The sequence below is a fragment of the Oncorhynchus masou genome, chromosome 25 (genome assembly GCF_036934945.1).
Source record: "Oncorhynchus masou masou isolate Uvic2021 chromosome 25, UVic_Omas_1.1, whole genome shotgun sequence".
Classification (NCBI taxonomy): Eukaryota; Metazoa; Chordata; class Actinopteri; order Salmoniformes; family Salmonidae; genus Oncorhynchus; species Oncorhynchus masou.
This window is the reverse complement of record NC_088236.1, coordinates 11023021-11037399: the sequence shown is the minus strand read 5'-3', so window position 1 is coordinate 11037399 and position 14379 is coordinate 11023021. Positions and strand designations below refer to the sequence as shown.

Genomic DNA, 14379 nt, shown 5'->3' with positions numbered 1-14379 from the left:
TATTTATTCAAAAGAGCACATATGTAGGACAATTCAAATGTTTGCATGCATCAATGAATAAGTGCAACATCAACATATTGACAAATAAATACAATGATAAATAAGTATAATCACTGAAATATAAATACATTAATAAATAGTAGAACAATATTATGATTAGTAGAAATGTAATTACAGTAAGGAATACGTTCATTTTGGCTTTCAACAATAAATAAGGTACAATAAATATCATGGGCGCTTGCCACAATCTGACTCAACGGCGACATCTTGTGGTAAAATTTGACCAAGTCAATACACCACAATGGTGAATTGCTCTAGTAGTACACACATACATACATACAACCCGAAGACGTTATTGTGTCTTACAAACATACACCTAATCTTTAGACGTACAGAAAGTGAAAATCCAGCCCTGGCCACATAAAAATAACATTGAATTATATAGGATCTCTATGAGAGATCTGTGGTGTCCGTTTCGGCACCCACCTTAGTTGTGGCGCTGGATAATGATTGTGGTGTTGCGGTTGGAGGTTTCCCTCTGGCACATGTTCACCATCTTGGTGTTGTCCTGCTGTAGGGCCGTGCTGATGAACCAGTTCCTGTAATGGGCAGACTCCAGGGTACTGATGTTAACTCCGGTGTCCTGTTTGTAGAAGAGGAAGCGTACCATGTCGCTCTCATGGTTGATGGACTTCAGCTGCTCCTTGTCTGCCACCTCCTGGAGAGAGAGAGAGAGAGAGAGAGAGAGAGATAGATGGTCAGGGAGTTAATATCAATGGTCTGACTCAAAACTGACTTAAAGGTCAAATGTCATACACCAGGGGTGGATAGAAATGTTACTCTGGCTATTGGTTTGAGTTTGTGGCTGTTGGAACCAATGACTTATATAATCAACACATCATTGGTTGGAACAAGCCGACACACGGTCACTCTCCAGGACTAATTCATTGTCATCCTCGCTGTATCCTATTCCCAGTCACATTTCACCTGGGTCGGTCTCTCTTGGTCTCTCTGGCAGTTTCCTTTAATTACACTGCAACTCAACCTTTTACATTCCACATATGATTCAGACACAATGTGATGATGTCAGCATTGTTCAGCTCAGACACCATCTCCATGGCCATCTCTACGTGATGCATGATACGGTCCAGGTCTGACTCAAACAACTCCAGCCTCAACAGCCAATTATCCTATCTATCAATACTGAATCACAATATATTCAGCAGTAGTAGTGCTATTTACCTCGAGGTGCAGGGTGGGCATGCCTTCTGATGTGATGCAGGATAGGTAGAGGTTGGATCCCTTGATGCCCAGGGCTACAGGTCTTGCTTTAGTCTCACTGGGGAAAGGCGTGATGTACGTAGACAGGTTCAAATGCACTGAGGACAGAGGAAAGGAGAAGAGAGTCAGTCAGCATCATTCATCAGAACTCAACTGTGAACTAAGTACGCTACCTATCTGTAGTCTCAGGGTGGGGTTGGTTTTAACCTCTCCACTGAATCTCATATAGCTCATAGATACCTAACCTTTCCAATTATTTCAGATTCATAGGAAGTGCCACTGCTTAGTGCCCCAAGGCAAATTGTAATTCATTCATTTAACGATCTATGGTCGCCAAAGAACACACTTAAAAGTCTTTGGCAAAATGTAACGCACTATGTTAAGACACATGCAAATTGGGACTGAGCCTTGGTTGTTAACATACCTTTATGGTAGCTGCTGCCTCCCTGCAGCATCATAGCATGCAGCTCCATAGACCCTTCGTTGAGCACCCAGGACTTATTCTCAGAGTCAGTGACACTACACTCGTACTCTCCTTTACTGCTGAACCCTGCTCTGCTGAAGGCTTCAGTGCGCGCCGACTCCAACTCCAACACTATATGTTTTGATGAGGAGAGAGAGAGAGGAGAAAGCATGTAGGAGATGAGTGAATGATTGAATAAATACGCTTGATTGAATTCCAGAACTACTAGTCCGTGAGTTGTGCTAAGATATCCACACAAGCAGTATGCCAGTTAGAATTAAACAATGTGTTGGGCATGCATTCTAAGTGCTATTCTATAGTGTGAACATTGGAACATAGCCCAATGGTGATAGCTAATGGTATTATAGTGGTACACATTGAAAATACCCCGTTCTGTTTGTGCTGTCTTGTCAACTCCTATGGTCATTGTCATCAGAAGCAAGACAGTACAATCAGATATGGGGCCAGGCTAGCCCCGAAGGGGCTTCTATAATACAGTCCAGTGATCTTTGACCTACCTTCCACTGCACTCTCTAGCAAGAAATTTAACAGGTTCTCCTCTCTGAACTTGGTTCCCAGGGTAAACCCCTTGCCGCCATTTAGCCTCTCCATGGCGATGATGAGGTTGGCCACACAGCGCAGGGTGATGGGGTGATGGGATATCTCCACATCCAGACCCTGAGGCAGTTTGGAGCTCCATGCTACACTGGCAGAGGTGTTCTGACCAGGACAGAGAAAGTCGATTTAACATTCATCTAACATTGTTGCATCAGTGTATGGAGAATGGTGGTTAGTCTGTTTTGTTCCTTTCTTCTGTTTTAACATTTACTGTATAATAACATTTGAATGTCTGTCATGCCTGAATATTGTAGGTCTGTCTTATCATCATGTCTAAGTTGGGACTCACCTTCATTAAACTGCAGTTTGACTCAAATTCCATATTGTCTTTGTAGTTAGATCTGGAAAATAAAAACAGATATTTTAAAACTCCTGTCCATCATAGATTGTATCATGCTTAGTCAGTTGCTTAAAGATGGCCAAGATCTGAAAACACATTCAGAGATCTGGTGTAAACAGGCAATCAATATACAGTTAGTCCTAAAGAAAAGTTTTTACTAAACACTATATAGAAATAAAGACTCTGCCACAACAGATCGACAACATAATACATGGTCAGCCATACAGAAAGAGTACGTTTATGGTTGCCAATGTGAATAAAAACACACTACATTTACCTGGATGAATAGGTTTGCAGTTGGCTGTTTTGTAGTTTGTAGATAGTAGGTATTAACGTCTTGTTTCTAGTCCTTGGTCCTTGTTGTGAGTCCCAACTTGTTCTCTGAACCAATGTTTTCTGACTACATGTGGTAACCTGTATGCCTTATATACATCCTGGGCACACTCTCCAGAAATTCCCCTCTACGCACACAGGAGGAAGGACGATGCTTTAGTCTCACCAGACCAATGAGTGACAAGGTATTTTTTAATGACTTTGGTGATGAAATACTGGACTCACACCCAACAGGATGGGGGGATGGGGTGTAATTGTTTTGTAATATTGCCAATATACTTTATTCAAAGAATTGTGTTTTCATGCTGTTCTTGGCCAGGATTCCCTTAGAAATTGTATTTCAGATCTCAATATTACTGGATGAACAAAATATTAAATATTGTTCATGTCAACACTACGTAAAATTAGTTACGATTAGACAAATGTACATGTCTGTATTATAATATACCTTGCATAACTTCCTTTTCTAAAGGACTTCTCATACATTATGCTACACTTTAACGTTTAAAGTGTTGATAACGGCTATTTTCTTAGAAGGGCTATTTTCTAAGACGGTTTTCAGTGGCAGACCAAAATAGAAAAGCACCATTCTGCACTAACCTTCATTTTATTCAGACATTTGGAACAACACAAATAAATAAATCATAACATTTAAAACTATATAAATATAAAAATATATACAAAAATAAGACAAAAAAAAGAAGTAACAAAGACGAATAGAAACAAACGTGTTGATTTGGCACTCGATGCATCAATACATTATTCATCCCACAACATTGTTATCCAAGAGTCATGACTAAGCTAATTCACCTTGGTGGTGTGCAGACTGGTTTTATATTATTCTTAACGATTTCACACAAACCAGAAAAAAATGCAACAATATGTCTGTGAAACCATGTATTCACAGTATTATGAATGAATTGTGGTTTATTTGGTAGCATTTCATAGTGTGACAGATTTGACTAATTCCATTAGTACTGTACAAAGTTAGAGGCTCGCTATTTGATAGATTCACCCGCCACCTACCTCGGACTTCCAGTGTGGAGACTTGAGGTCAACCTACCCCCACCCCCCTACCTCGGACTTCCAGTGTGGAGACTTGAGGTCAACCTACCCCCACCCCCCTACCTCGGACTTCCAGTGTGGAGACCTGAGGTCAACCTACCCCCGCCCCCCTACCTCGGACTTCCAGTGTGGAGACCTGAGGTCAACCTACCCCCGCCCCGCTACCTCGGACTTCCAGTGTGGAGACCTGAGGTCAACCTACCCCCGCCCACCTACCTCGGACTTTCAGTGTGGAGACCTGAGGTCAACCTACCCCCGCCCCGCTACCTCAGGCTTGCAGTGGGGAGACCTGAGGTCAACCTACCCCCGCCCCGCTACCTCAGGCTTGCAGTGGGGAGACCTGAGGTCAACCTACCCCGCCCCCCTACCTCGGGCTTCCAGTGGGGAGACCTGAGGTCAACCTACCCCCGCTCCCCTACCTCGGACTTCCAGTGTGGAGACCTGAGGTCAACCTACCCCCGCCCCGCTACCTCAGGCTTGCAGTGGGGAGACCTGAGGTCAACCTACCCCCGCCCCCCTACCTCGGGCTTCCAGTGGGGAGACCTGAGGTCAACCTACCCCCGCCCCCCTACCTCGGACTTCCAGTGGGGAGACCTGAGGTCAACCTAACCCCGCCCCGCTACCTCGGACTTACAGTGGGGAGACCTGAGGTCAACCTACCCCCGCCCCCCTACCTCGGACTTCCAGTGGGGAGACCTGAGGTCAACCTACCCCCGCCCCCGCCCCCCTACCTCGGGCTTCCAGTGGGGAGACCTGAGGTCAACCTACCCCCGCCCCCCATCCCCATCTCGTACTTCTGAGTGGGAGACCTTCCCAGGCAGTAGCCTGCCAAGCTCACAAACTAGAATCAGGGCGCCCACTCCGACAAGGTTCATTTACCCACAGTCCCACACGGTGACATGATATCATTGACACAACATGCAAATGAGCGATAGAAAACCGATCGCGCGAATGTCACTGTTCCAAATGTTTTTGTGCGGGCGCCCCGTGTCGCCCCCGGCAAGATGCCGACCTGGGCGGCTGCCCATGTCCCCTCTACCTAAATCCGCTACTGGAGGGGTCTACATTTGAAATGACTGTAATATCATATGTGGTTGTTTTTTCCTACTAAACTTAGATGAATGCACTGACTGTCAGTCGCTCTGGATAAGAGCCTCTGCTAAATGACTGAAATGTCATATAATGCAAATGTAAGTGCTAATACAATATACTGTGTTTTAATCATTACCTTTTTTCCTAAAGTCCTAGGAAACTAAACTTCAACCATTTCTAAAGATGTCTGAGTTTCTATGTTTCCCTTTGACATCAACGTTTTGGTTCTATTCTTTAATTTCCTAATATTGTCAATCAAATATTCTGCGAAGCCTGCTTAAGTTTCATGGACTTTCAGATGTGAGAAAATTCCTCACCATATTGTGAAATAACAAGGAACTGACTACATTATTTCCTCACTTCCTGTGTGATGTCACGAGAGTCTAGAATCTGCCAGCTGGATAGATTTCCAGTACAGACTGGCAGACTCTTGGACTGTGTCCAACTTCCTACTACTATATTAGACTTTACCCTTGCCAATAAGGTGTTAGACATTGTTAAGACTCGTTCAGGGGAATCTCCCCAATTCACTAAAACATCAGGACTATGTCTATAATATGTAGGCTCCCTATGGAGCTATGCTTAATATCCGGTCAGTGTGTTCAATAATATACCACAAAACAAGTATTATTCTAGTATATTGTGTTTTGCTCAATAAAGTTTCACCTGGAAAGAATAACTACTGTACTCTCAATGAAAAAAAGTGGTGTAACAGTAAATCAATCCTAATCAGCCCTGTAAACTGGGTGAAACACATGGCATTAGAATGTTGACTACATCCCAGAACCATCCCAATGTATATCTGGGGTGTGTCTGAAATGCCAATCCTGTTCCCTGTACAACACCATACTTTTGACCTGGGCCTATAGGGGAATATAACATTCGTTCACTACGTAGGGAATAGGGCTCCATTTCGGACGCATCCTGGGTCTTTCGCTGTTATGGATCTCACAGAACCGGATCAGCAACGGAATTCCCAGTGATGCAACGTGTGGGAACACGTCGAGTGTTTCTCAAGATGATACTTGACTACCCTGCTTTCGCTCTTAACATCGGAATTTCACTTTCTGGTATTATCATTCATGATCGACAGCGATGGCTTATTTTGAAATAAGTGTGCCTATTTTGGTTTTTGAGGGTATTCAAAAATAGAAAAATGTCCTTCTGACAATATACAGTGGGGCAAAAAAAGTATTTTGTCAGCCACCAATTGTGCAAGTTCTCCCACTTAAAAATATGAGAGAGGCCTGTAATTTTCATCATAGGTACACTTTAACTATGACAGACAAAATGAGAGAGAAAAAAATCCAGAAAAATCACATTGTAGGATTTTTAATGAATTTATTTGCAAATTATGGTGGAAACTAAGTATTTGGTCAATAACAAAAATTTCTCAATACTTTGTTATATACCCTTTGTTGGCAATGACAGAGGTCAAACGTTTTCTGTAAGTCTTCACAAGGTTTTCACACACTGTTGCTGGTATTTTGGCCCATTCCTCCATGCAGATCTCCTCTAGAGCAGTGATGTTTTGGGGCTGTTGCTGGGCAACACGGACTTTCAACTCCTTCCAAAGATTTTCTATGGGGTTGAGATCTGGAGACTGGCTAGGCCACTCCAGGACCTTGAAATGCTTCTTACGAAGCCACTCCTTCATTGCCCGGGCTGTGTGTTTGGGATCATTAACATGCTGAAAGACACAGCCACGTTTCATCTTCAATGCCCTTGCTGATGGTAGGCTTTGTTACTTTGGTCCCAGCTCTCTGCAGGTCATTCACTAGGTCCCCCGTGTGGTTCTGGGATTTTTGCTCACCGTTCTTGTGATCATTTTGACCCCACAGGGTGAGATCTTGCGTGGAGCCTCAGATCGAGGGAGATTATCAGTGGTCTTGTATGTCTTTCATTTCCTAATAATTGCTCCCACAGTTGATTTCTTCAAACCAAGCTGCTTACCTATTGCAGATTCAGTCTTCCCAGCCTGGTGCAGGTCTACAATTTGCTTTCTGGTGTCCTTTGACAGCTCTTTGGTCTTGGCCATAGTGGAGTTTGGAGTGTGACTGTTTGAGGTTGTGGACAGGTGTCTTTTATACTGATAACAAGTTCAAACAGGTGCCAGTAATACAGGTAACGAGTGGAGGACAGAGGAGACTCTTAAAGAAGAAGTCACAGGTCTGTGAGAGCCAGAAATCTTGCTTGTTTGTAGGTGACCAAATACTTGTTTTCCACCATAATTTGCAAATTAATTAATTAGAAATCCTACAATGTGATTTTCTGGATTTTTTTTCCCTCATTCTGTCTGTCATAGTTGAAGTGTACCTATGATGAAAATTACAGGCCTCTCATCTTTTTAAGTGGGAGAACTTGCACAATTGGTGGCTGACTGAGTACCTTTTTGCCCCACTGTATGTGGGCCTATTCCACAATATTCAATAGGCTACATCTGTCGGTACAAACTTTGATTGAGAAATTGACATCATTAAAAAAACAACAAATTGCACTACACCACTGCATCTACTGAATGTTTAAATCACAACCTTTCTTCCTAAAGGCCTCGGAAATGAAACTTCGTTACTGAAGATGTCCGAGGTCATAGAGCTAAATGGAGAGTAAGCATGTTGTTTCCTCAGGTGAAATGAAAGAAGTTTTGATTCTATTCTATAATTTCTTAATATCGTCAATCAAAATATCCCGTGATGTCAAGCCTGCTTACATTTCAAGGACTTTCAGATGTGAGATAGTTCCTTTTATTATCTCGGCTCGTCATATTGTGAAGTCACAATGAACTTAATCTATTATTTCCCCACCTCCTTTAAAAGTAGAACACTATTTAGGGAATAGGGTGCCATTTTGGATTCAGTCTTAGGTCTTTGTTGTTATGGATATCGCAGAACCGAACAAGGAACAGAATTCCCAGTGATGCAACATCTTTGGAAACATGTCAAGTATTTCTGAAGATGATATTTGACAGGCACTACCGCACTTCAGCTCTTAATCTTTGAATTTCACTTCCTGATTTACACACATGGTATCGGTTTACAGGCCATGCCATTTCTGACAACAGAAAAAATAATACACAAAAAGAGACCACAGATTGTCAGACAATGACACCTCATTCATGTTTGAAGAAGTCGTGGCAGTCAGTGATCGATGTGTCTGCATAGCGTGTTCGTAAGTGTAACGTTATTTTAAAATCTGAATGGCTTTAGCCCATGCCACATACCATGTGTGATACAACTCATGACATCATTCCTCATCAATTGGTCAAGCAGGTTCATATTCATAGTGTATAATTCAAACATTAGGGGGGTTCATACTCACAGTGTATCATTAAAACATGCTAAAATGAAAAGTAAAGGCTTTTGATGAGACAACTGAACAGAAAGCAGGACCGAAAAAGCAAACGTTTACAAGTCAATTAAATATCAACCAGAAATTGACGTTGATTTTATGCTACGTAACTTTAAAAGTAAAGAACACACACTTTCGCTCGTAGTCATTTGAGAAGAAATCAGGACCAAATAAAAAGTACAACCAGAAAAATAATCATGTTTATTAACATTCTTCATCTCCAAAACACGCTAAGACAGTAATTATAAAACAAAATGTACACATTATTATTTACATTAAAGCATACCAGAAAAAACAGAGGACTTATGCATGTTTTTATAACCTGGCCCCAGATTGATTTGTGCTAACAGGTTAATTACTTGTCATATCAAACATTAGCAGGACAAGGAGTTGACATGAAAGCACAAACAGACCAGGGACCAGACTACATGTTTCAGCCAACATGTAGTCTGAAAATACTCTATTCTTCACATTCCAGGTCTTTACAGATCCTCCCGTCTCCCTTCAGAAAGCAGATCAACCGTGGATTGTTTTAGTTTTCTATCTATCTGGGTCTGTAGAGATTGCTATGGTATGTATTCTTCAAGGAATACCTAGGATAGGATAAGTAATCCTTCTCACCCCCCCCCTTAATGATTTAGATGCACTATTGTAAAGTGGCTGTTCCACTGGATGTCAGAAGGTGAATTCACCAATTTGTAAGTCGCTCTGGATAAGAGCGTCTGCTAAATGACTTAAATGTAATGTATGTGTCCTAAATTGTACCTTGTTCCCTATATAGTGTGGTACTTTTGACAAGTGCCCTCTGGGAATGGGATGCCATTGGGGACACAACACATGTGTCCTCAAGACTCTTGTTAATGTACCTGTTGACTTGTGTCCAGTCCACCCCCAACCTGACCCCATCCCAAAGTGTACATGGTTTGGGTCCAGTATGCGCATTGAGTCTCTGGTCGCTTATTTTGTACCTCAGAACACCGTCAGTAATCGAGCTCAAGCAATCGTTATCATTATTGTCTTTATTTTTGGGAGCAGAGAGCCGATGGGGTGACGTGTTTATGAATTGGCTGAAACATGTAGTCTGGTCCCTGGTCTGTTTGTGCTTTCATGTCATGAATGAATGAGGTGTCATTGTCTGACAATCTGTGGTCTCTTTTTGTGTATTATTTTTTCTGTTGTCAGAAATGGCATGGCCTGTAAACCGATACCATGTGTGTAAATCAGGAAGTGAAATTCAAAGATTAAGAGCTGAAGTGCGGTAGTGCCTGTCAAATATCATCTTCAGAAATACTTGACATGTTTCCAAAGATGTTGCATCCTGTAGGTCCTGTAGGTTTCCACTCCAACCATGTTCCTGGAGAGCTACTGTCCTGTAGGTTTCCACTCCAACCCTGTTCCTGGAGAGCTACCCTCCTGTAGGTTTCCACTCCAACCCTGTTCCTGGAGAGCTACCCTCCTGTAGGTTTTAACTCCAACCCTGTTCCTGGAGAGCTACCCTCCTGTAGGTTTCCACTCCAACCCTGTTCCTGGAGAGCTACTGTCCTGTAGGTTTCCACTCCAACCATGTTCCTGGAGAGCTACTGTCCTGTAGGTTTCCACTCCAACCCGGTTCCTGGAGAGCTACCCTCCTGTAGGTTTCCACTCCAACCCTGTGTAAACCTACAGGACAGTAGCTCTCCAGGAACATGGTTGGAGTGGAAACCTACAGGAACAGGGTTGGGGTGGAAACCTACAGGACAGTAACTCTCCAGGAACAGGGTTGGGGTGGAAACCTACAGGACAGTAACTCTCCAGGAACAGGGTTGGAGAGCCCTGTTCTTGTTGTGGGTGTTCACCTGGTCACATTGCTACAGTAGACAGGTACTACCACTAAATCTGACAGAAGGGATTCAGTCTCCCGGACACATATTAAGCCTAGTTCTGGAATAAATATGCTCAGTGAAGATTATCCATTGAAATATGCTTTTTAATCCAGGACAAGGCTTAATCTGTGCCCAAGAAACAGACCCAAGGTTAGCTAAATGTTTTCAAGGCAGTGTGAAGAACATCCACATTGGACTGCACCATGTGAAGAATTTCATTACATCATACATTCTAGTCCATCATGCCTTCCTCACAATTTATTGGTTGAAGGGAATCGGTATAAACTGACAAAGCCATCTAATTCTTAGGCTTTTCTCCAAGAACATTTCATCGGAAAGCCTACCACTCGATGAGTAGAAGTTATTCACCAGGGACCATTTAGGCTCTTCCAATCAATACACCATATACATTACAATGTCATCTGTAATCATGACTGACGAGCCCCATATTTAAACTCAGTTGATAACACCAGTTTACAACATAAACTTTCAATGTTAATGTGATTTATTCAGCAGAAATATAACTTTTGGAATATAATCAAATGTATCAGATGGGCTGCAGGTCGCGTCAGACCAAATCCTATCCTTCTACTTAATTATGTCCAATTGTCACATAGGACATGTCCCTATTCTCCACAAGTGTGCACTTGCGTACTCTCTTGCATGGATTTAGAAAATGGTGGAAACTACCCTTTTGCCAATGTTTACATCGATCCTATGCTTTTACATCCACGAGTGTGCAAAAGAAGAAGAATAATAATAACTGGGACGTAACCTTAAATCATGCATTGATGTCACAGGGAAACATATATTTGAAGTCATTTTTAATATTCCCTGTGTCTGTCTAGACCACTCAGAGTCACATTTGCTCTGAACAAGGCGTACAGTTCAACATAACATATTAACCCTGAATCATTCCAATTTATTTATTTTTTAAAAAGAAGAGATTTTTATTTTATTTTTTCTCCACAGAATTCATCCACATCCTTTTGGATTCATAACTAAACCACATCTCAACTATTAAAAATGAAAAATTATGTTGTAGAAAAAAAGTGCTTGATCATTCCCCTTCAGGAGCGTCCAGCCCAGTTCTGGTTCCATGATCAATGTGAACACTTGTTTTAAAGGAGTTGAGGGTTGGCACATACCAGTCCAGCACAAACATGTTACTTCAGAGAATATCCCTTTGCTGACGGTGTCTTTTTGTGGAATCTGCAGTGGTACTGTGCTTTGTTTTGTATGTGAAACATTTGATATAAAATTGAGAGGAAAGGTTCATTGATTATTTGGTATAACAATGCTGATAATTTGGACACCTACTATAGACTTGGTAAAATTATAACGTCACAGTGTTATTCAATAGATAGATACATGGGCAAATGTGCAGGACAGGTCTGGGAAATATAAGATATGATTTAGGACTGATGAGATGGGTCTAGAAGACCAAAGCGTAAAACGGACTCACTGTGCACTGGACTGGCTGTCAACCACCGCGTTCAACTGCTACATTTAAAAGAAATCTCATCGTGATAATGACAATATTCTCAATGAAAACGCTAGATTATAAAACACAGTCAACAAAATTTACAATGCAAAAAAAAAAAAAAAAAAAAAAACTCAAAAATATACAACTTGAATTTTATGCAAAATAAATAGTCAATTATAAACACACACACATATATATATATATATATATGTATATATATAGGTATATCTGTCAGGACAGGAGGCATTTTTCTAATTAGGTTACTGTTCCGATTGTCACATAGTCACACAGACAGAAACAAACCTTTCAGTTTTCCCACCCCAAAATCTTAGACCAGGACCTCTCACCCCAGTCCATCTGAAAGCAGGAAAAGGCTCGCTGTCCCCGTTATAGTAATGTACCCTACACATCTGTCACATTCATCATCATCATCACATTGATTGTCTTACAACACACACTGGTGGTCCATCCCTGATGAATCCATTGGCATCTTCGGGAGAAAAGGAGAAGCCCCGAGCTAAAACGCGATCTGTCTTTTATTTACACTTTTCCCCATAGAAGTCTGAGGAACCTCACAAAGACCACTCATCTACTATACACCTTGACACGAATATCCAAAAATACAAACCCAACAGACACTTGTCCCCCTCTCTCGCCATACATGAAATTAATAAATAGCATTTTCTTTTTCAATAAGGTAATATTACATATTTATAACATATATTAGTTTCATCTTTGACATGCTTTGTTCTGATTGGTCTTTAGCTGTATAGTTGCCGTTAGTTAATGGTTGGGGGTTACGACACATGCGGTTGTTGTTGGTGCTTCTATCTGTTTGTTTGAGTCTCCCTGAGTGGTGTGGCTTTACACAGTGGAGACAGAGCAGACCAGGAAACAGCAAGGCGGAGGACACACACACACACACACACACACACACACACACACACACACACACACACACACACACACACACACACACACACACACACCTCTCCCTGTAGGCATCTGTACCTAGCTACGACCTGTCTATATCTGAAACGCTGATCATCTTTTTATAAAAAGTGAGAAGGAAAACAACAGTTAATCCATATAAAAGGGTCATCAGGGACCTCTCTCAGTCCAATTGATCCCAACGCCACGACCAAGTCACATCGTCTCTATGCTCCATCGCGCTCTACTTTGCTCTCTCATACCTCTGCCCCTTCCTCCACATGGTCCTAGTCCTTCTCTCCAACAGCACAGCTTCTGACATCTCTGTCGTCTTCTTTGATCTCTGTCCCTAACTCTGTTACAGTGTGTACGCACACACAGACACACACACACACACACACACACACACACACACACACACACACACACACACACAGACACACACATTGCAGTCAGGAGAGGGGGTACAGTGGGGATAGTTGACCATGCTGGAAGAGGGGGTACAGTGGGGATAGCTGACCATGCTGGAAGAGGGGGTACAGTGGGGATAGCTGACCATGCTGGAAGAGGGGGTACAGTGAGGATAGTTGACCATGCTGGAAGAGGGGGTACAGTGGGGAATAGCTGACCATGCTGGAAGAGGGGGTACAGTGGGGATAGCTGACCATGCTGGAAGAGGGGGTACAGTGGGAATAGCTGACTCTGCTGGAAGAGGGGGTACAGTGGGGATAGCTGACTCTGCTGGAAGAGGGGGTACAGTGGGGATAGCTGACTCTGCTGGAAGAGGGGGTACAGTGGGGATAGCTGACCATGCTGGAAGAGGGGGTACAGTGGGGATAGCTGACTCTGCTGGAAGAGGGGGTACAGTGGGGATAGCTGACCATGCTGGAAGAGGGGTACAGTGGGGATAGCTGACCATGCTGGAAGAGGGGGTACAGTGGGGATAGCTGACCATGCTGGAAGAGGGGGTACAGTGGGGATAGCTGACTCTGCTGGAAGAGGGGTACAGTGGGGATAGCTGACTCTGCTGGAAGAGGGGGTACAGTGGGGAATAGCTGACCATGCTGGAAGAGGGGGTACAGTGGGGATAGCTGACTCTGCTGGAAGAGGGGGTACAGTGGGGATAGCTGACCATGCTGGAAGAGGGGGTACAGTGGGGATAGCTGACTCTGCTGGAAGAGGGGGTACAGTGGGGATAGCTGACTCTGCTGGAAGAGGGGGTACAGTGGGGATAGCTGACCATGCTGGAAGAGGGGGTACAGTGGGGATAGCTGACTCTGCTGGAAGAGGGGGTACAGTGGGAATAGCTGACTCTGCTGGAAGAGGGGGTACAGTGGGGATAGCTGACCATGCTGGAAGAGGGGGTACAGTGGGGATAGCTGACCATGCTGGAAGAGTGGGGGGGTACAGTGGGGATAGCTGACTCTGCTGGAAGAGGGGTACAGTGGGGATAGCTGACCATGCTGGAAGAGGGGGTACAGTGGGGATAGCTGACTCTGCTGGAAGAGGGGGTACAGTGGGGATAGCTGACCTGCTGGAAGAGGGGTACAGTGGGGAATAG

The 14379-nt window shown here is 43.2% G+C and overlaps 1 protein-coding gene across 1 annotated transcript; it reads right to left on the bottom strand.

Moving 5' to 3' along the window:
- Positions 1–3083, bottom strand: LOC135513776 (interleukin-1 beta-like). Its single transcript, XM_064936691.1, has 6 exons — positions 2980–3083; positions 2652–2703; positions 2263–2464; positions 1706–1876; positions 1243–1379; positions 1–718 (listed from the first exon to the last, which is right to left on the bottom strand). Exons 2-6 carry the CDS (start codon positions 2682–2684, stop codon positions 488–490), a joined length of 774 nt encoding a protein of 257 aa, XP_064792763.1. The 5' UTR covers positions 2685–2703; positions 2980–3083; the 3' UTR covers positions 1–487.
- Positions 3084–14379: the final 11296 nt, after the last annotated feature.

Excerpts from the sequence above, each read along its gene's own strand:
- LOC135513776 (XM_064936691.1), bottom strand. The coding sequence starts at position 2,684 with ATGGAATTTGAGTCAAACTGCAGTTTAATGAAG. Across the intron at positions 2,465-2,651 it reads CAAACTGCAGTTTAATGAAG|AACACCTCTGCCAGTGTAGC; the intron begins GTGAGTCCCAAC and ends TGTCCTGGTCAG. Across the intron at positions 1,380-1,705 it reads AGGCAGCAGCTACCATAAAG|TGCATTTGAACCTGTCTACG; the intron begins GTATGTTAACAA and ends CTCTGTCCTCAG.